Source organism: Acomys russatus, chromosome 32 (assembly GCF_903995435.1).
Source record: "Acomys russatus chromosome 32, mAcoRus1.1, whole genome shotgun sequence".
In the NCBI taxonomy this organism is placed as follows: Eukaryota; Metazoa; Chordata; class Mammalia; order Rodentia; family Muridae; genus Acomys; species Acomys russatus.
Window position 1 is genome coordinate 33,720,639 of NC_067168.1, and position 25,168 is coordinate 33,745,806.

The 25,168-nt window shown below is 50.7% G+C and overlaps 1 protein-coding gene across 1 annotated transcript in view; it reads right to left on the minus strand.

Moving 5' to 3' along the window:
- The window catches only part of Mapkapk3 (MAPK activated protein kinase 3), a 32,695-nt gene that overhangs the window by 7,326 nt on the left and 201 nt on the right, over nucleotides 1-25,168 (minus strand). Inside the window, exons 2-5 of the mRNA XM_051140072.1 lie at nucleotides 24,712-24,988; nucleotides 1,851-1,990; nucleotides 691-755; nucleotides 145-224 (exon numbers count right to left, since the gene is read on the minus strand). Coding sequence (XP_050996029.1) covers nucleotides 145-224; nucleotides 691-755; nucleotides 1,851-1,990; nucleotides 24,712-24,936 — 510 coding nt within the window. The 5' untranslated portion in view covers nucleotides 24,937-24,988. The remainder of the gene's footprint in view (nucleotides 1-144; nucleotides 225-690; nucleotides 756-1,850; nucleotides 1,991-24,711; nucleotides 24,989-25,168) is intronic.

Genomic DNA, 25,168 nt, shown 5'->3' on the forward strand with positions numbered 1-25,168 from the left:
GAGCGGTCTGAGCTGGGAAGCTGAGGCAAAGAGTCCAGCCTCAATCCAGTGAGTGCTGTGAGCCACCAGGGTGAGTAACTCCGTTCTTGTCCCCCCCGCAGGCCCACCCCACCCGGGGCGGGGGGCTGAGTTCTGGCAGCTCACCTTCACATCTCGGTGGGCGATGTTCTGGCTGTGCAAGAACTGGATGGCAGTGCCAATGTCCCGCATTATCCCTGCAGCCTCTGCAGGCACAACAATGGGCAGTGAAAAGTCATGTGACCTGAGGGGCACCCAGCCTATAATCTCTCTGGAGCATGGTCTGGGAGGCTAACACTAGGTGGCAGTCTTGCAACCCAGGTCTTGCATCCTAGATACCCAGCCAGGCTTTCCAGTTTCTTCCAAGGATGTTCTGAGGCCTCTTTCCTCAGGTCTGTATTGCTTCTTATCCGATCCACGGTGGGTGAGAACGGTGGGTGAGAACCAAGAGCCTCTGAGTTCTCCACCTAACACCCATACATAGTCCATCTACAATGTTGCAGATTCAGAGAAAGAACCCCCTGAGGGGATGAGACACCATGTCTCACTCTTCTTGGTTTTTGAGTAAATCTTGAGGTTCAGCGAGGGCCAGGCCTTGCCTAGTATGTCACAGCAACCCCAGTAGAGCCTTCCCATCCTAACTCCCCCACTGGTGCCAGGGCCCACACACACCTCTTTCAGTGAAAGCCTGGTCACCGCGCTCCTGAATCCTGCTGAACAACTCGCCACCTTCCATGCTGCAAAACAAGCAGAAAGGAGGAGAGCTGGGTGTCACCAACACGCTCTGCCCTAGATCAGGGGCTTGGGTCCCTGTGCCACAGAGAACCTGGCAGATGGTGGGCTGTCAGCTCGGGTGGGTTGGTCTGAACTTTCAGAACCAAGAAAAGGTGGTAAAGGCTGGATCCTTGCCCTGAAGCCTTTATGTTCCCCATGCTGCTGGCTCTGGCCAGCTGTGAGACCCTGGGCACCCCCCAACCCTATCCAAGGGTACTCCCCCCAGGAATCATGATGAGGTGTCAGTTGTTGTCTTCATAGCCCTTTGCTCCCTGAGTGCTCCGTGTGCACTGTGCCCTGAGTTCCACCCTTCACGTAGACTGCCGCCTAAGCCTGGTCTGGCTCCTTCCCTCACCTAGCTCTTTTGTTAAAGGACAATAATAAGACCAGCCTCCAGGAGTCAGGAAGACTGACTCTGTGATATACAGCGAAAGCTTGGAGCAGAGTCACAAGCTCGGGGTGAACGCCTCACTACAATCTTCCTCCACATTTAAGCTGTGAGTTACAGAGATTCAGAAAGATTAGCAGGTGCCCACAGTCCCACAGCTAGTGGGTGGCAAAGCCAAAACTGAACCCCAAATCTGAACAGTTGGCTAACCTTGCTAACTTGAAAGGCAGACGAAAAGAACCCAGGCAAGGGATATAGGGTCTGCAGAAGACTAAGGCTGAGCCCCGGGTACTGGTGGCAGAAGCCCAAGGTGTCGGAGGCTGATAGCTCCTGGCCTCAGGCCTCATCAGCAGCATCCAATAGGACTACAAGAAAAGCCAAGGAGCTGTGTGTCTCCTGCTCCTCCCCCAAAGCTTCCTGCTCAAACATTCAAGGCCTGGCAGCCTTTTCTGACAACTCCTTGCAGGGTAGAAGTCCTGCCCAGGAAGGAAACTGAGAGCTGTGGCAGTATTTTTTTTTTCCCCTGCCCTTGCCAAAATGCCCTGGTGACCAGCTCTACAGACCCGAGGCCTGTGGCTGTCTACTCCTCTGCTGCTGGAGTGGCACTCGGAGCTGCTAGCTGAAGAAGAGAGTCCTGGTCTAGCAGTGGTCCTGGGGGGCACCAGCCTACCATTCCATGACGATGAGGAGGCAGCGCTTCCCGTGATGCATGTTCTCATATACATCCAGGATGCGCACGATGTGGGGGCCGCCTGAGGCCTGCCAGTGGTGGTCCACCTCCTGCCGGGCCTTGGGGCTGTCGTACAGGAGCTGTGGGAGGTAGGCACCAAGGGCATCAGGCTCCTGCTACTGTCCCTTTGCTCAAAGTGCCCAAGCACTAGACATTTATCTAGGAGGAGCAGAATGACAATTCAAATCCAGTTTTTCTTGCCTTATGGTCCAGACTTGAGGGGTCAGCCCTGGACACAAGTTGCTTGGCCAATAAGTCTAGATGGCCCTGGTGGGTAGATGACAGGCCAGAGTTCATAGGTCAGAAAAGTCCCTACTTCTCTTCCCGGGGGAACAATGAAGTGGAGACTGAGCAAGGTTTGTGGTGAATCCCATGAGTCATGGGGGGGGCCAGGCCAGAGGCCACATATCTTTTAAGCCCATTTTTACAGTTGATGACAGGGTCACCCAGTTATCCAGGCTGATTGGGATCTACATAAGCCAGGCCCTATGTTCCTCATCCTGTATCTTATGGGAAAGTGGGGATCCTAGACAATGGCAAAAGGTAGAGCCCAGCATACAGAGAAGGCTCTGGAACCACACAGAGGCTGTCGAGACCTGTGTCCATCAGTCTGTCCCTCTGGGACCTGGCCCTGAGTGGAGAGACAAGGCTGCATTCTTGTAAGAACAAAGGTAATTAAGACATCACATTCTCCAGGAGTGGGAGCAAAAAATAAAACTGTCATTACCAAGAAAAGTGCTTCTAAAATGAGATGCTTGGAGGTGGTGGGGTGGCTCAGTGGGTAAAGGCGCCTGTTGCCAAGCCTGATGTCCTAAATTTGATCCTTGGGACCCACAAAGTGGAAAGAGAGAACCAGCACCTGCAAGTTGTCTTTTAAATGCACACACACACACACACACACACACACACACTACATAATAATAATAATAACAACAACAACAATAACAGTTGTTTGGTCATGACCTCCAGCTTTCAACAGAACTCTGTAGCCTCCCTGATCTCTCTGTGGAGAGGAAGGGATAATGCTAGAGAGATGGAGCCACCTCAAGGTGACCTCCCCCTCATCCCATGCCTATACACCCCAGGTTATAACACAGAGGTATAAACCCAGGGCAGGGAGGACCCTCATTTGAAGAAAATGACAGCTGAGAGGAGTTGGATGTAGGCTTGGGATTGAATCCCTCCAGTGACTTGCTGTGACCTTAAATAAGTATGCATGGCTCTAAGCCACGCCCACATCCTTGTGAAATGTAGTCATAGCAGAGCCATCCCTGCAAGACTCATCTCAATGAAGTGGGCATGAGGTAGGCAAGTGTCAGAAATCTCATTCTGGTTAAGAGCCTGGGGCTATGGCTGCCTTCCAGGAGGGTGCTCATCGGAAATGAGCAAAGCCTGGAGTGAGAGAGCCTGGAGGAGTTAGGAAAGAAGATGGCATACAGGGGAGAGGGCCCGGAGTGGAGACAACAGTGACAAGCAACCCCACCCCCAGCAGGCTTGCTCATTCAGGGACCAGCGATCAGGTCATCTCTGCCCTGCTCAGCACCTCTGGGGACCTAGGACACACTGGCCTCAGTTTCCCCCCATATAAGACGAGGAGAGTTGGGTCAGAGGTTAAGAACACTGTGTGCTCTTCCAAAGGTCCCGAGTTCAAATCCCAGCAACCACATGGTGGCTAACGACCACCTATAATGAGATTTGGTATCCTCTTCTGGCCTGCAGGATATGTGTAGGCAGAATACTGTATAAATGATAAATAAATAAATCTTTAAAAAAAAAAAAAAGACAAGGAGAGCCAGGCCACTTTTACACAGGGCTCAACTAAGACAGCTGTGGAACCAAGCTCCTCAGATAATGATAGGGGCAGTGTCCCAGGGAAGGGAGAGGAAAGTAGTAGTTTCTGGAATCTTCTGCCCTTTGGCTGTTCCTCCAACTCTCTGTTTCAACCTGGGAATACAGGCAGTACAAGAAATACAGGGAGCCAAGGGGCTACGATGCACCTCCCCCTCACTCCCCCCCACCCCCCACCCCCACACCGTCACTTCTGGGTGTCCTACTCTGTTACTCTGGCCAGGGTAGGCTTGCTTGGGACTGCTGTGGGCCAAGGCCACTGAGTAGATACTATGGAGCCTGGCGTCTCTGAACACCTTTGGGGTCTACACTGGAGCACCAGCTTCCTGCTACCAGAGCTGGGGGCTTTATCTCAGCCCCTGCAACCACTGCAGCAGCCTACCTCCCTGTGTCCCCGGGAGCTAGGGGTGGGAGAGGGAGGGGGGTGTAGCTAAGATACCCTCGTTCTCAGCCACAGGCTTGGTTGGAGGAGAGCCAGCCAGCCTTCTTCGAAGGCACGTTGTTTCTCTTGTACCTTCCAACCTTCCCTCTCGTCCACCTCTTGCTCCTCCCCACACTGACCTGTTTCTCCTGTCAGGCCTCTTGGACTGGCTCTAAACCGCTCCTCAGGCTGCCTCCCTTGGGCACTCATTCCCATTCAAGTCCTTTCTCTTCTCAGAAAGCCCAAACCCAGAGCTGGAATGCATCCAGCCGGGCCAGCTGCCCTTCCTCTTCTTCACCTGGAGACAGAGGTCTCTTTTCCACGGGCCCGCTAGATAAACACCCAGACCTGTCTTCTTCCCCCACCTCATCATCTGCTGTCACTGGGCCCTAAACGGTTTGTCCAGGCCAGAAGGCTGCACTGGCTCTTCCCACACAGCCCCTCTTTCCATTTTACCAGCCAGGTTATAGCAGGGGCAGAGCAAGGCAGGTGGGCAGGGGTTCCCTGGCAGGCCCTCAAAAGAAACACTGGGTTCCTGAGCACACAAAGGAGGGGAAGATGGAAGGGTCTGGAAGAAGGAAGGAGACGAGGGAGGGAAGAGGATGGCCATGGAGAAGCCACAGAAGCTCAGAGCTGGGCCTGACACAGAGAAGCAGACGGAGCAGCTGTGAGGCAGAGCTGGGCGCCGCCACCACCCTATTTGCCATGTAGACTAAATAGTCTTGAGGCCTGAGAGCAGGCCCAGGCACAGGGCAGTGGCTGTTCCCAGTAAAGCAACGAGTGCTTCTTCCGTTCTCACTTCAGGTGAGAGCACCGGGGTCAGAGCCCTACACCTCGGCCCACTCAGGCCTAGCTGCCAAGAAATCTCCTAGACTATCACTTTTGCCGCCTTGACTTGTCCCTCACCATAGCTTCAAATCTGTGTGTGTGTGTGTGTGTGTGTGTGTGTGTGTGTGTGTGTATGTGCGCGCTCTGTATGAAAGCATATGTGTGGACGTACTTGCCTGTTCATGAACATGCGAAGACCAGAGATCAACAACGGGTGCCTTCTTCTATTCCTCTCTACTTTATTATTATTATTACTATTATTATTATTATTATTATTATTATTAATTTATTTTTTAGTTTTTTGAGACAGGGTTTCTCTGTGTAGCTTTGGCTGTCCTGGACCACTTTTTAGACCAGGCCGGCCTCGAACTCACACTATCCACCTGCCTCTGCCTCCCAAGTGCTGGGATTAAAGGCATGTGCCACCACCGCCCGGCTCTTCTCTACTTTAAAAAAAAAAAATGGCCGGGATTACAAGTGTGCACCACTGTGCCTGGCTAAAATATTATTTTTATTATATGTGTACGACTATTTGCTTGTATACATGTATGTGCACTGAATGTGTGGACCTGGTACCCAAGAAGGCCAGAAGATCCCCTGGAACTGGAGTTATAGACAGTCATGAGCTGCCATGTGGGTGCTCTTAAACACTGAGCCATTTTTCCAGCCCCATCACCCTTTTCTTTCCTTTCTTTCTTTCTTTCTTTCTTTTTTTTTTTTTTTTTTTTTTTTTTTTTTTTTTTTGATACAGGGTCTCTCACTGAACCGGATGTTTTCCATCACAGCTACATTGGTTGGCCAGTGAATCCCTAGAATCTGCCATCTCAGCCCCACCCAGCACTGAGGTTACAGACATGCTCAGCCACTGCCGGGGGATTCCCAACTCAGGTGCCTGAGCTTGTTCAGGAAGTGGTTACTTATTACTGAAGCATGTCTCTAGCCCCAAATGTCTGAGGTTTTTTTTTTTTTTTTTTTTTTTTTTCTTTTTTCTTTTTTTTTTTTTTCTTTTTGAAACAAGGCCTCATAGAGCTAAGACTATTTGTTTGGTTAGTTTGTTTTCTCCAGGCAGGGTTTCTCTGTGTAGCCTTGGATGTGTTGGACTAGCTTGGTAGACCAGGCTGGCCTCGAATTCACAGAGATCAGCCTGCCTCTGCCTCCCCTGAGTGCTGGGATTACAGGCATGCGCCACTGAGTCGGCCAGGGTGCCTTTGTACTCACTATATATAGACATAGCAAAGAGTGACCTCGGTCTCCTGATCCTGCTGTCTCTACCTCTGGAGTACGGGGATTACAGGCATGGGCCACCGCACCTGGTTTACGAAGTGTTGGGGACCAAGCACTCTACCAACTGAGCTACATTGTCAGCCTCCAACCTTCTGTAAAACCTGTCTCCTCATCTTCATTCCCTACAGCTGGTGCCTCCTCCTCTCCCCATCTCCCCAGCTTGTCCCCCTCCTCCAAGACTCCCCTTAAAGTCACCTCCTTCCAGAAGCTCTGTTGACCATCTTTCCTTTAAAAAAAAAAAAAAAAGGACTCCAACAGCCTCCTTTCACCGTTTGCTTTTCTCCTTCTGTCTGCATGGTTTCTGTTTATCTATAGAGTATAATTTACAGTCAGTAAAAGGTACAGGTCTCACAGGTCTGGTTCAATGAGTTTAGACAATCCCACACACCCTGGGAGCCGCACCCTCATTGAGACAGAAAACATTCCCAACTCCCCGGAAAGCTCGCGCAGCACAACCCTTTCCACCTCCCACCTCCCGTGCCCAAGTGCTCACAGCCTCCAATTAGCTCCTTCTTTGATGACTCCTAAACAAATAGACTTTGTACTTTCAATGTGCCTGGCTTTGTTCAGAGCATGATACAAGTACTGGGAGAGGAGGACATCATTATTTTTTAGATAACAAGCTGAAACACAAAGAGAGGAAGCCACTAGCCCCTGATCACATGACTACCCTCCCAATCTCTCCCTGATCACATGACTGCTCTCCCAATCTCTCCCAACGCCAGCATCCTGCCGCCTCCCCCTCATCAAGCCATGAGCCCACAGAGCAGGCTCTGTCTGCTTGATCACCTCTGGTTCCCAGTCCTGGAGCACAGAGCCTGCCACAAAGCACAGCTCTCTCTCTTAGGTGACTACATCCACGAAGGAGGAATGGAAACACTTACAATGCCGTATGAGAACAAGATAAGACCAAGAGGCAGGCTCCACAGAGGACTGGCATGGCATCCTGGCCCCAACTTTCTGTACACCCTCCTCCTCCGTTCTCCCAGGTGACCCGGAGTTTACTTTCTCTTCCGGGGACCCGTGACAACTTACTCTAGTCCCCGAGACAAGTTGACTGTATTTGTACAGGTTCATGACTCTACATGGTCCCTCTTAATTAGCACCCCCAAGCCAGGTAGTGGTGGTGCATGCCTTTGATCCCAGCACTCTCAAGGAAGAGGCAGGCGGATCTCTGAGTCTGAGGCCAGCCCTAGTCTACAGAGCAAGTTCCAGGACAGCCATGGCTACATACTGGGAAGCCTGTCTTGGAACTTTTTTTTTTAAGGTACCCCCAAGCATGAGAATGAGAACCGGCTTAGGGACACGAGACCCAGACTCTATTCTCTCTGGACCTCTGTGTCGTCGTCGTCTCCCCCCCCCCCCCCCCCCCCCGGCCGAACGTAAAACTAAGCTTTAGTAACAAAGAGATCCTTTGGACAGGGCCTACTGGCAAAATACCTATTGTATTTTCCACTACACCACCACCCATGGAGGGGCCCCGGAGCCACACACCTGAACCCAGGTCCATTCAGAATGGGCAATGCCTGCCCAGCCACAGCTGTGAGAGGGACAAAATGATTAGAGCAAGAGCTTATGACAAACCAATAGCCAGAAACCCTTGCTTCATTCCAGTCCTAAATCTCCTGGGCTCCCCAGGGATCCATCAAAGCTGGGGAGGTGGGGGGGGTCAGCAATGACATGTGGGCAGCTCCACAACTACAGCTAGCACCCAACAGACACAAACAGTCACCCAGAGGGGCATCTGTGTACATACACACACACACACACACACACACACACACACACACACACACTATAAGGCTTCCTTCTGAGGAATCAGAGCTCCTGGCTATAGTTGAAGTCTGGACCCCACTGAATCTCCGCAAAGCACAGAATTTGAGGTGGCACGCCCTTGAAGAAATGACACTTCTCTGGTCTAAACCTTTTCTGCAGTGGTTTCCACCTTGCCTTCTTCCCTCTCTCGCCTTTGCCAAATTCTTTCTCCTGCCCTCAGAACTGGCAGCCAGATGGCCAGACCCTAGAAAGCCATTGACTTGCTGGTGCCCTTCTGGCATCCCCAGGTGGAACTGGGCCTCAGAAAAGCTACCTCCACCCCCACCCCACCCCCCAACACCACCTCAGAATTTGGCCCATTCCCATCCAAATAAAGGCTTAAAGGGAGGATTGATTCCTGAGTTCCAGGGCTAAGAATACAACAGCTGCATTTGTTTGTTTGGAAAACAATTTGCAATTTAGCCAACAATCAGCTATCCCTTATCTCATGGGAATGTTCGGTGCCACCCTGTGAGGAAAGCAGGGTGGGGACCATTAGCCTCAATTTGCAGATTAAGGAGAGAGAGAGGCTCAGGGAGATGAAGTCATTGCCCTGGGGCCTTCAGGCTCACTCTGGAGGCTGAGAGAGGAGAACCAAGGTTTGAGAGAGCATCTAAGGGGAGGGTGGGGGGTGGGATGGCTACAAGTTGGAGAGCCACGAAGTTTGCACAAAACGTAGGCATGTGCATGTGTGCCAAAGTGCATGGGTGGGAGTATATGCAAGGTGTATGGAAAGTACGAGGTGGGCTGGGAATCAGGCATTTGGGTATGCATGCATCTCCGGTCTCTATTTTGTTGACTTGGAACTCTCAGGGTGGGCTTCAAAGATCTGTCCATAATTTCTCTGAGTAGCTTCAGCTTCTCCAATGTGAATAGCAGTTGGCCACAGGAAGATTCTCAAGAAAGAATGATGGTCTTGCCACCACAACTCAACCTTTCTTTTTTTTTTTTTTTTTTTGGTTTTTCAAGACAGGGTTTCTCTGTGTAGCCTTGGCTATCCTGGACTCACTTTGTAGACCAGGCTGGCCTTGAACTCACAGCGATCCGCCTGCCTCTGCCTCCCGAGCGCTGGGATTAAAGGCGTGCGCCACCACGTCCAGCCCACAACTCAACCTATGACAGCCTTGCCCAAGACAGAGGCTGGAATTCCATTTAGACGTCTTTCCCCACTGAGGTCCCATATCCATTGCAGGACAATTGTTGTCTTGCCATTGTCAACAGCCTGGGAACATGTTCTGTCTTCTCAGGGTTATCACATGAGGCAACAATGACACAGCCCTGGAAAGCAGCTCCTTGTGTTTGTTACCAGCCTCCTGTAGCCCAAGAAGGGCCGCTTATGAGCATGCACACACCCACCCTCACATCCTGTGTGGATTCAGCTTACCCTGGATCTGGGCTTCTCTCAAATCAAAGTGATCACACTAGCCCCATCTGTCTCTCACATGGAAGTCGTCAAGACTATTGGTCTGGAAAGGTAGCCTCTTGGGCTAGAGAGATGGTTCAGAGGTTAAGAGCACCGGCTGCTCCTTCAGAGGTCCTGAGTTCAATTCCCATGGTGGCTCACAACCATCTGTGATGTGATCTGATGCCCTCTTCTGGCCTGCAGGCTGCAGGTGTACATGCAGGCAGAGCATTGTATACATAATAATAAATAAATAAATCTTTAAAAAAAAAAAAAAAACCACAACCTCCACATGCCCTAGCCGGTTCCCCTGCCACACAGGTATGGCAGATCTGGTTCAGGGTGGAACACCCGCTTGTTCCAAGGAAAAAGGACTGACTTGGTTTTGTTTTGTTTTGTTGAGACAGGGTTTCTCTTGTAGTCCGTGCTGTCCCAGACTCGTTTTGTAGACCAGGCTGGCCTCGATCTCAGAGATTCACTTGCTTTTGCCTCCCGAGTGCTGGGAATAAAAAGGCACCATGCCCAGCTTAGGGCTGACTTTTAATCTTTCCCATCAGTGAGACAGTACTAAGTCAAGAAGATGAAACCTGTGTGTCTTGTCCACAGACACAGACACAAGCCCAGGGTCTCCATCTCCCAGTTACCCACAAAGCACCTTGCCCACAGACTGCAAGATTTCAGCGTTACATGTAACTCCAAATCATGAATCAGCCAAGTAAAACAAAAGCCTTTGATTGTCTCTAGAATGAAAAGCCAAGATGACCAGAAACCCATTTCAGTTTGTAAGTGTAAACAAAGACAGATTTTTTTTTTAGTTCTGAGCTTCCTGGAAGACTTGGCAATGAAACAAACCAGGTAGCACACCCCTGCTTTTACAAGAGACCAAACTCCAAAAGGGATTCAGTATCGCTCCTTCCATGAAAGGCAGCAGCAGTCAAACGTTCCAGTACATTCCACAGTAATTCTGCAGAAGATACAGGAAGATAGAGGTGGGCATATTTAATATGGATTTCCCCATAAAGACAACTTAGCACACTGCACCTGCTGGACACCCTTGCCAGGAGTAGCGAGCTAGCCAGACCTTTTACTTTCTTGGATTCCAGAGGACAGAGAGGAGACAATTGGCAAGGGCTGGCATGTTCCCTACAACACCTAAAAGGTTTCCTCCTGGCCTCAGGCCACAGCAGACCCAAAGATGAAACACTGCCTTTCTTCACAGATGTTGATGAACCAGGGTCTTGCATGCCCTGTGTCAAGCACTAGGGCAAAGGAACTAAACACAGCGTTACAGGAAAATACAGCTTTTGACCCACACTGTCTTCCCTGTAGGAAGCTCATATTCTCACAGAGGATGCTACGAATAAGCAAATGCACTAAAATTAGAAAGGGGACTTGAGGGGGAGGGGGACACAGGTGTTTTGGGAGAGAAGAGGTCTCTGAGGGTAACACACATGAACACATGTGACGAAGAAACTGAAAGAGGGCTGCTGGAGGTGGAGCGGGGAAGAGGAGAACGTAGGAAATGTGGGAGAAAGAGGAGCAACAAAAACAAATTGTGTTTGAAAATGCCATAATAAAACCTAATACTGTATGTGTTGTCTTACAAAATAAAGGACAGGCCACACTTCCTCCTTGTCAAGAGCCTCCACCTCAGCCATCTCCAAGGTCCTTTCTGGCTCCTAATTCTACAGTGGCTGGAGACTGTGACCCCATGGGGGCTATTTTTCTGTTCTTATAAAAGACAACACTGGAATAGTGGAGTTCATTTTTCAACCTTTTTGCTTGTCTTATAGGAGCTTACCATGAAGCACAGGCTGGCCTCGAACTCAGGTCCTCCTGCTTCAGCCTCCCAAGTACACTACAGGTAGGTACCACAACCATACCTGCTTCCATCCTATTAATGAGACCACCCTTCCTCGCGCTCTGGAAGGGTTACTGACACAACTGACCTTGGCCTCCGCCTGCCCTTCTGACTGCTTTGCCTTCTGAGAGCATGAGCCACAGCCTCAGGTCAGGGTGCAAACACCAGCCAGGTCAGTTCATGGTGCAGAGACAAGACTTTGCTCCTTTTTTAATACTTGTTTTATTTTGCGCACACCTGTAAGCTTGTGGGATCACGTGTGCCATAGTAGTGCCATGTGGAGGAGGTCAGAGAACACCTTGCTGGAGTGGATTCCCTCCGTCCACCATACGGGTACTGGGCATCAAACTAAAACCACCAGGCTTGGTGGCAAGCACTTTTACCTCCTGAGCCACCTCACTGGCTTAACAAGAGTTTCTTTACGCATGGACCTTATAAAACCAAAGGCGTCACAACTCCCCTACCCGCCCCCCCCCCCACACACACACTTCCCTCGGCCGCATCCTCTGGAGTACCAGTGCTATTTAGAGAGCTGGTAGTGATGTCAAATCTAACTCCTTAGCCACAGTTCCAAATTAGAGCCTCAGACATGTGCCATTATTCTCACACACTCATTTCCTCAGCTTTTGTAGCTCATTAAGCGAGCTAATGGAACCAATTTTGCAGCTATGGATTAGCTGGCCTCAAGCCAGACCAGGCTGCACTTCATTAAGCTCTGACCACAGCGTGTCCTCTGTAGCACCCCGGTCACTTACCTTCTCCTCCGCAGATACAACATTCCAGGGAGGTCAGCTCAAAGGATACCAATGACTGCCCCCCCAAATGTCCAGCCCCAAGCTGGATGCCTACAGAAGGACAGTTTTGGGTCAATGTGTGCACCCTGTTTCAAAGCAACTGTTCTTCCCGGGAGTATAGAGGATGTTTGTGCTGACACACCTCATGCTTTGCTCTCCATATCCAAAGAAGATATGAATAAACGGTCTCTCTGTGAGGGTAAGTGACTTTCCAAAGTCATGCAGCCAGATAACTAGTCAACACTTGAACCCAGAGCTGTTGGCTTCTAAGTACACACATACATGGAAAGAGAGAGAGGTTTGACCTTCTTTCCAAAGCTGAGTGGGCAAACTGGGGCGAGGGTGGGAGTAGCCGGCCTTCCTAGACCTAGGCCCCATACTTCTGGGTCTAGACAGGCTTGGCAGTTGTGTCAACAATGGCAGGTGTTTGCAGATCTCATGCCTTGTCCTAGACACGTTATATCCATTAGCTCTTGCCCTTCAACAGCTGCATGGCTACCTACCATTTTCAGCTGAGGAGATTGTGGCTCAGAGGTTTTGTGGCTTTCCCCCAGGTCATGTGATTCGCATAAGGCCATCTCCAAGTCTGAGAAATTCCTGAGATCCCAGCTTCTGCTCTCTTCCCTAGCATGGCCTATCCATTCCCAGGTCCCACAAACCCTTACTGGCCCTACCTTGGTTGCCAGGCCCAAAACTTGGCAGAGAATGCCCATTACAGTCACTCTGTCCTCAAGTATTTGCGGAGAAGGGGGGGAGGGGGCATGGGGGTGGCAATATGCGTGAGTCACTGCCATGTTTGATGAGGAAGTTAGGTCTGGGGAAACTGGCCTTGGCTCCCTCTCTTCTCCCTTTTTTCAGGAGCTGTACCCTTGCAGAGCAGGCGAGATGAGGGAGACTGCGCCCTGCAAGGGAATCCAGGTGCAGAGAGGGCTCCCAGATGACTGCGCCCCTTCCTGATCAAGGCCAGGATTTCTGGCAGGCTAGAACCTCTCTGACCGCGACTCAGAGAGTTCCGGGAGGAGGAGAGCAGCTGCAGCGCCAAACCCCAACCTCCCCAAGATGCACAGCCGACAGCAGAGCCAAGGCACCTTCTGATGTCAGCAGGCTCAGAACAGACTTCTCCAATTTATTAAATTTTGATGGCCTCAGTTTGTCTGCCTCCTGCCAGTTCCAGACAACCCAGAAATAAAGGCAAAGGGGCCCAATCTGGTGGGCCTGAGGATGGGAGAGAAATGTTGCCAGAAAAAGAGCAAAACTGGTCTCCCAGGCAAGGAGAGTAGGCTCATGAGGGTCTAGTTGGGGTAAACCAGGGTTCCAGTGCCTCAGGTCACACATGGCAACAGCAGCTGTGGCCACAGAGTCTCAGGTGGGACATACCTGAACAATGAAGGCTAATTTGAAGGCAGGAGGATCTCTGAGTTCAAGGCCAGCCTGGTCTACAGAGCAAGTTCCAGGACACCCAAGGCTACACAGAGGAATCCTGTCTCAAAAAACAAACAAACAAAAAAAGTGAGTATGCACTTGCAGAATTTACAGTCTTACTTGCCATTTTGAAGATGTGTGTGTGTGTGTGTGTGTGTGTGTACATGAAAGAGAAGAGGGAAAGTGATGTAATTCTAGTCAATAAAAATTGTATTTTTAGAGCTGGGCACAGTGGCGCACGCCTTTAATCCCAGCACCTGGGAGGCAGAAGCAACCAGATCTCTGTGAGTTCAAGGCCAGCCTGGTCTACAAAGCAAGTCCATAACAGCCAGGGCTATTACACAGAGAAAAAAAATTTATTATATATTTGTATATATAATATACACTCACAGATATGTATATATGTATATCTATACATATATATTTGTATATTACATATACTTTTTTTAATGATACAAAAAACCCTCACACTTTGTTAAACATTCACGTTAACCCCAGTACTATTTCTTCCACAATAGTGTAAAAAAAGAGAGGATTCTTCGTCTTAAGAACTGAGACTTTATTAAACACAGTGTTTTGTTTTGATCTCAGAAATAATGCCTCCTTGGTGATCTGTCTTTGGGAGCAGATCTGAGCCTGGCATAAATGTGTGCCTCAACTGCTCAGTTGTGGTGCTGTAGTGATGGCCACATTGCTGGCATAGGGTCACAGGGGACAGTGGCTACTCTGTCTAAGCATGGGTGACCTGCACAAGCGAGGCCACGCACAGATGACTCCTACTGAGTCACTCGGGTTCTGGAGATAGTCTTTCTTACTCTGGCCGTCACGGAAATGATGGTATAAATAGTGAGGGAGGAGGCTTGGGAGACGGCTCAGTGGTTGCCAGCACTGGCTGCTTTTCCAGAGGACCTGGGTTCAATTCCCAACACCCACATCAGGGATCTCACAACTGACTGTAACTCTATTCCCAGGGCTCTGAGGATACCAAGCATCCATGTGATGCACAGACACGCAAGCAGACAAAACATCCATACACACAAATGAATAAGTAATTAAGAAAAAAAAAAAAAAAACAACGAAGTGAGGGCAGGAAAGGTGACCTAGATCCCATTGCTGGCATGGCAAGAGACCCTAGGGAACCTTCTGACCCCACCCTCCAGCCTTGCAGTTCCTGAAGCCTCTATCAGCCCAGCTCAGCACTGTTCCCTCTTCCCTTAGCTTCATCCGCGGCCCTGCAGCTCCCCATACAGGTTTGCACAAGCGTAGGCAGCCATCTCTCCATTCGGATTCCTCCAGAAGCACCGGTGATGTGTCCAGACTTCGAGATTCCCTTGACCCCACCCCCACCCCCAGGCTCTCCCGAGTCCTGTTCCTGTCCTTCCAGAGTATGCCTAAGTCCCTAGCACCTAGCCAGCTTCTAGAAGAATTTTCCTGTCTCTGAGAGCAGAAAGGGAGAGACCACCATGGTCTCTCCTCTTGAGGACCAGGATGGTGGTGACAGACACCCTTGTGAAGGGGTGGGCTACAATGACTCATTTCTGCTCTCGTGGGCCCTCTGAAGATGCTCTCTGGCACTGGCTCAGCCTGACTCAAACATTTAACTGAGCCACGGAGAAGAACGGAGAGGAGTTCCCCAGACCTGAGTCATGACCCCAGAACTTCCTGTCTCTAGTTGACTGCAGACCCTGCTGGGTGGCATCGCGCAGCTGGCACTTTCCCTGGCAACACCATTCACTGAGTGGCTAGGGGACAGTCACCCCGGGGGTGGTCTCTGGCCTGTCTCCATCCTGCAGCTCAACGGCTTGCAAGACCAAACCCAACAGAGAGTAGGACTCCAGCCTGCCCATTTCCTTGGCACTGCCCACCCAAAGCGTCCCGGTTAGAAGGGAGACCCTTTGCCAAGCAAAGCACCCCGCCCCTCATTTTACAGATGGGCCGCCTGTGGCACACAGGGAGGGCTGGCAGAGAGCCAGGGGTTGGCCACCTGCCAAGCCTGGGATCCAGCCCAGCTTGGACACAACCCTGCTCTGTGAGTATGGGTAAGGTACTCTGCCTTCTCAACCTCTGTGGCTGCAGCCATGACAGGGCGCCCATTCTCAGACTCTGCTGACTGCCTTCAGCAGCAAGTGGGGCTCTTATCTCTCCCCACGCCCCGCCCCCAGCACCCGGTTAGCTGCCCTACCAGAGATCGCAGAGAAGAATCCCCACCAGGCCTCCTGCCACATCCCAAGAAGAGGGCTGTTCGTGTTGGAGAAATGTGCAAGACAGGACTTTTTTTTTTTTGGTTTTCCAAGACCAAGTTCCTCTGTGTAGCCCTGGCTGTCCTGGACTCGCTTTGTAGACCAGGCTGGCCTCGAACTCACAGAGATCCACCCACCTCTGCCTCCCGAGTGCTGGGATTAAAGGTGTGTACCACCACGCCCAGCATGACTAGATTTCTTGTCCCCTGTAGAGGTTGAACCTTTTGGGAATGAAGCAATGGGTGTGGCTGATCAGAGCTGGAAATAGCCTCCGAGATTATCACATTCTAAGTCTCATTCTTGTCTTCCTGGTCCCCTCATCTCGCCGCCCCCCCCCCACTTCCCCTCCATTCCCCACCCCCTGGCTCCTCTGCTAGCTTTGAGGCTCTAGTAAAAAGACCCTGGTAACCTCACGAGTCATAATATGCCTAGTCACCCTGCTGTCCAAGAAAGAATCTCAGACCACTGGGACATAAAGAGAAATCCAATAAGGAGAGACAGCAGCTAAAGTTGACTTCCACTCTCCACAGGGACGCCTCAAGTTACAGCTCTGCCCAAGTGAACCTGACTCCACTAGTCTGCCAGCACCTGGTCAAAGCTGACAGGAGGAGGGGACGTTGGGAGTGGCATGGGGACAGGCACTCTTTGCTCTTGCGCACCCTACTCCCGCCCCCCTCCCCATGGGGGAGTGGTGCGCTGACCAGAATGAATTCCTAGCACCTGTCCAGCCCTGTCCTCAGCCTGTGCGCTGCAGCAGAGAGAACCCATCCCAGCCGGAAACACTTGAAATAAGCAGTGGCCAGGCCTGAGAGAGAAGGGGTGATAGACGGGGGAGCGGAGAAATGGGAGGGACAAAGAGAGAAAGAAACGACCGGTGCTGTGCAGAGAAGTGGCAAAGACAAAGCCCTAGTCTAAAGAAAATAGCAACGTTAAACCCAAGCCTGCACTGAAAGCAAAATCAAAATTCTCGGCACGTCTGTCTGTCCTGTGATGAAAAGGCTTTCGGGGCGTCCTGGTTCCCAAAGCAGGTGCCCTCTATTCCAGCCCAAGGAAAAGCCTCTGCGGTTCCCACACAGCAGGGGTTCTATCACAATTGAAACCCACAGTCTAATCCACTCGGTTCCAAAGGGCAAGAGGGTGGGGAGGAGTTCGGCAACCCCAGCTTCCGGCATACCATCCTTTCACCCCATGAGGGCTGGTTCCTCCAGATGCAGAGGAAAACACAGCACAGCCCTATAAGAGCCAATAACATACCATCAGGAAATTGTACCTAGGCCACCCAAAGGAGAGCCCCCACCCTCTGAGAGTGTGTGTCAGCCTTTGCTGTCTCCTCATGAATGCAAAGATAGTTACAGCCACCAAAACTGAATGCTGCTCACACACACACACACACACACACACACACACACACACACACACACACACACACAAACCTAGGTTCAACCACAGAGATAAAAACCAGCCTTCCTCAGCTCTTGCATAATAGCCCTCACATGTGGGCATCAGCTGCCAGCCACAAGGTTGGGACCACAGGAGGTTGAAGAGCAGCAGAGCCAGGGTTTTCCAATTCCCGTGATAATGCGAAGAGGAAAACTATCCCAAATTCAAAGCTTGGGGAAGATAAAAGAGACATCTGTTGTCATGGAGACCAGACCCTGAACAATTACCCATTTGGCCCATACATCTCTAAGGCACTGCCAGCAATGGTGCTTTAGCAGCTACCCACATCCCCAAAGCTCTTCCTTTCCTGTTTCCCAAGCCTGTGACACTGGCCCCACTGAAATCAGCCACATCCTGCCAGGACCTGATCTGAGAGGGAGGAAGTGGTACCCCACAGCAGGCGCTAAACCAGACACATTGTCACACACACACACACACCAGGCCGTTCTCTGTCACTGTACTTCCTTCTCAGACCAGAGGTCTGGATTAAAGAGGGCAACACCTTCTAGAAAGTCCCCACCCCCACTGTGCCCCAGTCCAGAGAGTTCTTGCATATTCAGGAGGTAAAATTTGTATACGGACCTCATCGAGTCACATCTAAGAATTCACACACACAAACTTCCACCCAGTGAGTGAACTGGATCGAGACACGCAAACACCAGCAGTATCACACAGGGCTAAGCTGGGACTATGCAAAGATTCCCAATACAATTATAGAGGGCAATGCCAGCATCCTTCTAGAGGTCAGGTCTCAGAGACCTTCCCATTGTCACTAAGGACTTGCACAAGGTAAGGGTGACATGGATGCCAAGACTGGCATCAAACTTCCTAGACTTTACCCCAGCCCTGCCATCTACCAGATGTGCACCTTAGGCAAGTCTGTGGTCTCTCTGAACCTAGGTATCCTCATCCAATGAGTGATGAGAACTCATTAAAACAATGTGTGTCATACATTGGAGACTTCTCTAGAAAACTGTCAGCTGTTCACGGGCAGGTGAGAATCTACAGAACCAGGGACTGGGGAGATGGCTCAGTGGTTAAGAGCACGTATTGCTCTTCAAGGGGCCTTTGAGCTTACTTCCCAGCAACCACATCAGGCAGCTCACAACTACCTATAATTTCAACCCCAAGGGATCTGACACCCTCTTCAGGTCTCTGCGGGTACCAGCCCTCATGTGCACATACCCACATTCAGATACACAGTTTTTTTTTTTTAAATACAGTAAACCAAATTAAAAAAAAAAAAATCTACAGAGCCAAGCGTAGTAGCCATGCCTGTAATCCCAGCACTCAGGAAGCAGAAGTAGGTGGATCTCTGTGAGTATGAGGCCAGCCTGGTCTACAAATCCAGTCCAGGACAGCCAAGGCTACACAGAGAAATCCTGTCTCAAAAAACAAAAACAAAACAACAACAACAACAAATCTACAGAACCAGCTCTATCAAGATGGCTTAGCAGGTAAAGATTACTGCCACCAAGCTGACAACCTGACTTCAGTCCTGACCCTACATGGTAGAAGAAAGGAACTGGCTCCTGCATATTGACCTCTGACCTCCGCATGAAGGCCATGGTATGCATACACCCATAGATGTGCACATACATGCAAATGAACAAATATATTTTTTAAACTTTTAGCTTACAGTACAAAGGAAGGCTGGCATTACTTTAGGATGGAGCAGGGGACAGTGGGGAGAAGATTCTGGAAGAGCAGCAGAGTGAATCTTGAAAGTAGGTTGGCATCCCACTTTTCAACCAAAGCATGGTATAAAGTAAACTAGGTAGAGACCCCCCCATATGGAACTGCCTAACTGACTGTGGGAGTTGTCAAAAATTTGGCAAAAATAAACGTTTCCTGAATATAAAACCACCAAAAATTAAGGTGCTAGCTGCAGGGCTGGCCTATGCTGATCATGTGCCTTCCCCGCAGCCTTGGTTTTCAACACACAACACACACGCTTTGCAATTTGCATGCCATTGTGCCCTGCAACACGGAAGCTGTGGGCCTGACACCACTCCCCTCAGTGGAGAGTTCATACAGTTGTATATTATGAATAGCAGTGGCAGGTTTTTTTTTTTAAACCATGTTTGCAAAGTTGTCTGCTCTTACAGAAACAATGGTTTAATTACAGAAAACAAGACCTTTAATATTTCCCTACCATCATTCCTCAGCATGACTGAACTACTATATCTTTACATTACATTGTGAAAATATTTGACTTTTAAAATTGCTGTTTGAGCAGCTGAGTCACATTTTTTTTTTTAATCATTAAAATGGATTTTGGCTTGAGATTAGGACAGAATTTCCAATAGCTTCTGAAAAGGCCCTAAACAAATATCTGCAATTTTATTTTTTTCTCTTATGTGTTTTTGCCTGCATGTATGTGTGTCTGATGCCCACAGAGCCCAGAGGAAGGTTCTAGATACCTTACAATTGGAGTAACATACAGCTGTGAACCACCATGTGGGTTCGGGGGACAGAATCCCCACTTTTCTGCAAAAACAACAAATGCTCGCCGGGCATGGTGGCGCACGCCTTTAATCCCAGCACTCAGGAGGCAGAGGCAGGCAGATCTCTGTGAGTTCGAGGCCAGCCTGGTCTACAAAGTGAGCCTAGGACAGCCAAGGCTACACAGAGAAACCCTGTCTCGAAAAAACAAAAACAACAAATGCTCCTCACGGCTCAGTCGTCTATCTGGCACGCTTTCTTTGTTACAGACAGGATCTAACAGTGTATCTCCGGCTGGCCTCGAACTCACGGAAATCCACTTGCCTCACCCTCCCAAGAGCTAGGATTAAAGGCATGTGCTACTACGCCCAGCTTCATTTTGTAATGTTTATGCAAAAAAGCCTTAACAACTATAAAACCATAATACTGATCAACTCTAAAAAACACTCTTAAGTCCTAGGGTGTCAAATATTCAGCCAAGATTTTCTTGTGTCAAAAATAAGCAAGCACATTTTATATCATTCATTTTGCTTTCATCTTTAATAAAGAGTCATATTGTGGCTATAACGAAGAAGAATTATCTTAAAATAAATGCCTTGAATGTATGATTTATATACCTATTTTATAGATCTATGGACCCAGAGTTGTGTAAAGCTTTCTCCAGCAAAGGGGGGTGGGGAGAATTGGGAAGCCCCCTAATACAACCATCTCAGGACACTCAAGCCAAATCTAAACCCTCTTCTGCACTTTGTAGGTCTGATGCGCTTCTGAAACCTGCTTAACCAAATGGGTCAGCCCTGGCAGTTCAGGAACCTCCACCAGGCTCCCCAGATTTTTTTTTTTTTCCTACTAAGTGAGGCGTCGCCTGTGGAGACCTTTTGGCCAGTGAAACCCTTTCATTTCCAAGGACAGTGCTGGGCACGTGCTTCTGACCTGTTGACTAAAGTAACATGGAGCAGAGGCTGATTTGACTGGTCTGGAGATGGTAGGTGAGTGGGCGGTGGTTGCCGAATGAGAAAGAGCCTGCCCTGCTTGGTAGCCCCACCTAGCCTCAAATCCAGCTCTACAGCACCAGCCCCAACAAGCCATCCCCGCCCATGGCACAACAGGCGGGGCGGCGACCTGGGGCCTGCCCCCAACACATACACTCCCTCGACCTCTCCCCCCCCCCCCACTCCCCCACCCCCCCCCCCCCACCTCTCTGGGCCTTTGGCTCTCATTAAGACTTCTTCCTGCCATTCTGGGTGGAGAGAGGCAGTCTGCTCACAGGTGTGGCCCAGGCAGACAGATGGCAAAAGGACCTCACAGAAGGGTACTTCCTTCCTCTGCAGCCTTCCCAGTGGCCTCTATCTGGGAAAGTGAAGGTGGCGGTTTCCTTTCTGAAGTTCCAGGCCTTTAGTCTGGGAAACAGCATTTTCCTTCTCTTAGTTCCTGAGACTAGGAAAAGTCCAGCTCCTTCCAAAACTCTGAAGGGCCGGGCTTGGCTATAGCACTAAGCATTCATTACGAGCCACTACTGTATGCCAGGCCATGAGCTCAGGGGCTACAAAGACAGTACAGCTTTAGGGGCAAAGACCCCATTGTTCCACAGACAGCTTCCTGGAGGGGGTGGCAGTGGGACTGAGCCTCCACCCGTGGGAATGACTCTGTCACAGAAGAAAGTCAGCCACCTATGGAAGCAAAGAGCAGAGGGCTGAACTGCAGAAGGCTTGTATGCCATACTCAGAGGCTCAAAACGTACAGAGTCAAGTTAAGACCCCCCAGTGACAGGAAGTAAGCTTGGTCTTTTTTTTTTTTTTTTTTTTTCTTTCGAGACAGGGTTTCTCTGTGTAGCCTTGGCCATCCTGGACTCACTTTGTAGACTCACAGCGATCCACCTGCCTCTGCCTCCTGAGTGCTGGGATTAAAGGCGTGCGCCACCACACCCGGCTCTGTAAACTTGGTCGTGAGAGTGTTATTTCCAATCTATCAAGGGAAATAGATCTTCTGCAGCATTGGGCTCTGGGACGTCGCTGTGGTCCTACAGAGACACATCCAGAGCAGCCTAGCCTTCCTCAGCACCAGCACCGACGGAAAGACAACAGTTCAGCCCCGACACTCCCTGACCTTGAGACTGGGAAGGGATGCTCCCCGTGGAGACCCATCCCTGTAGGAGATACCACACCCCACCATTCCATTCTCCTTAACAAAGAGCAGAGGAGACACTGGGAACCCAGAGGGGGTTCCATCAGGCTCTGCTGATCGGAAGGAAGGGTCCCCAAGCCCTGTTGTCCAGCAGCCAGAGCAGAAAAAAAGGACCCTACCTGTCCTCCCACATGCACCCCCCCCCCAAGTCTCCCCAGGGCCCTCCATGTTTTTACTTTACTAAGTGCCTTGGTCACATCTGGTTTTTAACTGGTTGGGGCTAGGAAGGAACACAAGATGTCAGCAGGAGGCACATGAAGACTGTGTGCCCCCATATTCTCCCCGGGAGGGCACCCCCACCTCCCAGTTCCAACAGTACATGCGGTACAAGGGCTTGGGGAAATACAGAAAGCTCTGCTGGCCGCAGAAACTGGCCTAGGGAGAGAGGCCTTGCTGCGCACGAGACCAGACCAGAATAAGCACCAGTGGTCAGAGGCTGAGAAAAAGGGGGAGAGCGGGGCAGGCCTGCTCCTCTAGGGCCCCACTGAACGGCAGTAGCTACAGGGACAACAACCACAGTCTTCCTGTCTTGTGGGTGGCCTGCTGCATCTTGGCTTCCTGTTAGGTGCTATCTGACCTCTTGGGCAACAAAGCCCAAGGATGGGCATAAAAAAAAAAAAAAAAAAAAAAAAAAAGTGATGGCCTGAACAAGTTCAGGCTACAAGATGAGGATTGGACAGCCCAATGATCTGAGGTATGGCTCTAGAAAGACACAGAGCCCAGAGCCCATGACCTTCCTAGGCTGAGCTAGAACAGCCGGAGAGAGGGTTAGGATCCGCTCAGAGGCTGGCTAAGCTCCTGGGCCCAGATCTGCCACTGTGCTGAGGCCTCCAACACATCTTTGCTTTTCTGAAAGTGCCACTTGCCTCCCCAAGTCACTAAAACAGCATGTCACTGAGCCCCTTCTTGAGGGTAGGAGGCAGGATCAGAAAGAATCAGGGTAAGGGCCACATCTCCCTTAAGGGTCAATTTAGGGCGGGGAGACCCTCCTGGGAGCCCTTAAGTAAAAAGAGCTAGAGTGGAAGCTGTTGCCACCCTAAATTCCTCCAGTCATCAATCAGACATCATCTGTGGGGGGAGGAGTAGGCCCAGCCCTGCTCAAAGCTGAAACTGCCTTGTGCTCACAAATATCTGAACCCCAAGGGATCAGGGTCAAAAAGCCTCGCACCTGAGACTCTTCTCTGGCTTCGATCAACCACTCACCCTCTCCCAGGCTCACTACCTCTTCGTTCAGGCAGGAGAACACCTGGTGGCAAGGGTGAAGATAAAGGTGCATTTTTTTCCCCATCTCCTCATAAGTATATGTCATTAGAAAAGCCACCTTCCCAAGAAGAGACTTGATACCCTATGAGCATATACAGGGGGAGGAGGTCCCGTCAGTCACAGTCATAGGGGAGGGGAGTATGGGGAAAATGGGAGGGAGGGCAGGAGGAATGGGAGAATACAAGGGATGGGATAACAATTGAGATGTATTATGAATAAATTAATAAAATATATTTAAAGAGAGAAAAGAAAAGAAAAGCCATCTCCCTGTTGAAGGACTCAGAAAATCCCTGTCTGTGACCTCAGAGCCCCCAGGTTAGTCCCTTACCCTGCCCTTGCCCCAGCTTCATGGTCCCCTCCAGGGTCCTTCTTGGGAGGTGACCTCCTCCACTATCAGCCCTTTCACACCAAAGACAAAGACAGAGACCGGAGCCCAGGCCCTCACTCGGATTCCTGCGGATCCCATGCCTTAAGTCTGTTCGGGAACCTCTCTAGCCTACTACTCCAGGCCTATTATCAAGAACTCCCGCCCGTTTTATCTCATTTCGAGTTCACACCGACTCCTGTTCCTTGTCCCTGAACAAAGTCAGAGACTTAACTATGAGAGTTGACGGTATCGCCCAAGGTCACAGAGCTGGCACACACAAGATAGAGATTACAGCCACAGCCATAGGACTCTGCACTCCAGCTCCTGTAAATCAGGACTTTACTAACTTCCAGGAGCCACTCACTCTCCACCATGCTGTACCATCCAGGTGCCAACGGCATTACCTGTAACTGAGTCAAGTTCCCAGGGACAAAGATTCAAGCAATTCTGGGGTAGTGGGATAGGATACACAGGTAGGGGTAAGGGTTTCCGGGTGGGAACTGTGTGCCTGAACCAGATTCAGGGAGTGAGATCAGCCACTCTCTCATGCCACCCAACATCAACGTTCCAGGCTTTTAGGAGACCTTGGGTATGATGTGACTAAACGGCCGCCCATCATTTGTCCAGGGTGGGTTAGCCTAGAAGCAAAACTTGCCCCTTTCCCACAAGAGGTCACTAAGTTACCAAGAATCCAGTAGGCAAAGAACACCCACCCTAAGAGGCTCCATAGTCCAGCCTAATCAGGCAGGGCCCATGAGGAGGAAGCAACCACACTCTGAGCCTTGAGGGGTGCTCAGCTCTCAAGCAGAGAGAAACTTAGACCCGTCGCCATAACGAGCTACTTGTAGGGAACAGCCTAGCAATAAGAGCACCACTTGGGCCTGAACACTTAGCCCAAGCCAAAACCAGAGCACGCAGCCACTCCCTCCTGCCTTCCGGGTCCAACAGCTCTACACCCACTAACTCCTCCCCTTGCTCTCCGGGACACACCCGGAGCTTAGGTAGGCTCAGCCTCTGTGTCCCCATGTGGGGAGGCTGGGAAGACCATGATTCTGACCTTAGAGGACGAATACGAAAGTAAAACATGATGCTGAGTGTAGATGTTTAACAGAGGCCCCAGACATAGATGTACCCACGGATATTGGTCCTTCCAGGTGACCCCAGCCCTAAAGTGATGGGTCACTAACCTTCAAGGCACACTTCTGCCCAGTGCGCCGATGGTAACACTCCAGCACCTTGCCGTTCACACCCAGACCCAGCACCTGCTTGGACAACTGGTAGTCATCAGTCACCGCGTACTTCTTGGGCTCTCCTCGTACACCTGGGGCCGGAGCACCGCCCAAGGCGGGCCCACCGAGTGCACCTGGTGGGGGTCCAAGACTCCCCTTCTCCCCTGCTGTCTCGCCATCCATGGCCCCCACGGGGCGCTCGGAGGTAACCCCAGCCTGGCGCGTCCAGAGGCACCTGAGAGAAAGGGAGAGAGTCACTCCCCACCGGAACTTTTTGGACACACCCCAGCCTTGGTTTCTCCAGAACTAGATTGACGGGGCTGCTGGCCCAAGACAAGCTGGAAACTGCCTGAGACTACCAACGTGCAGCAGCGGGGAGGTGATCGCCCCCAAGCCCGGGCACGTGTCGAGTAAG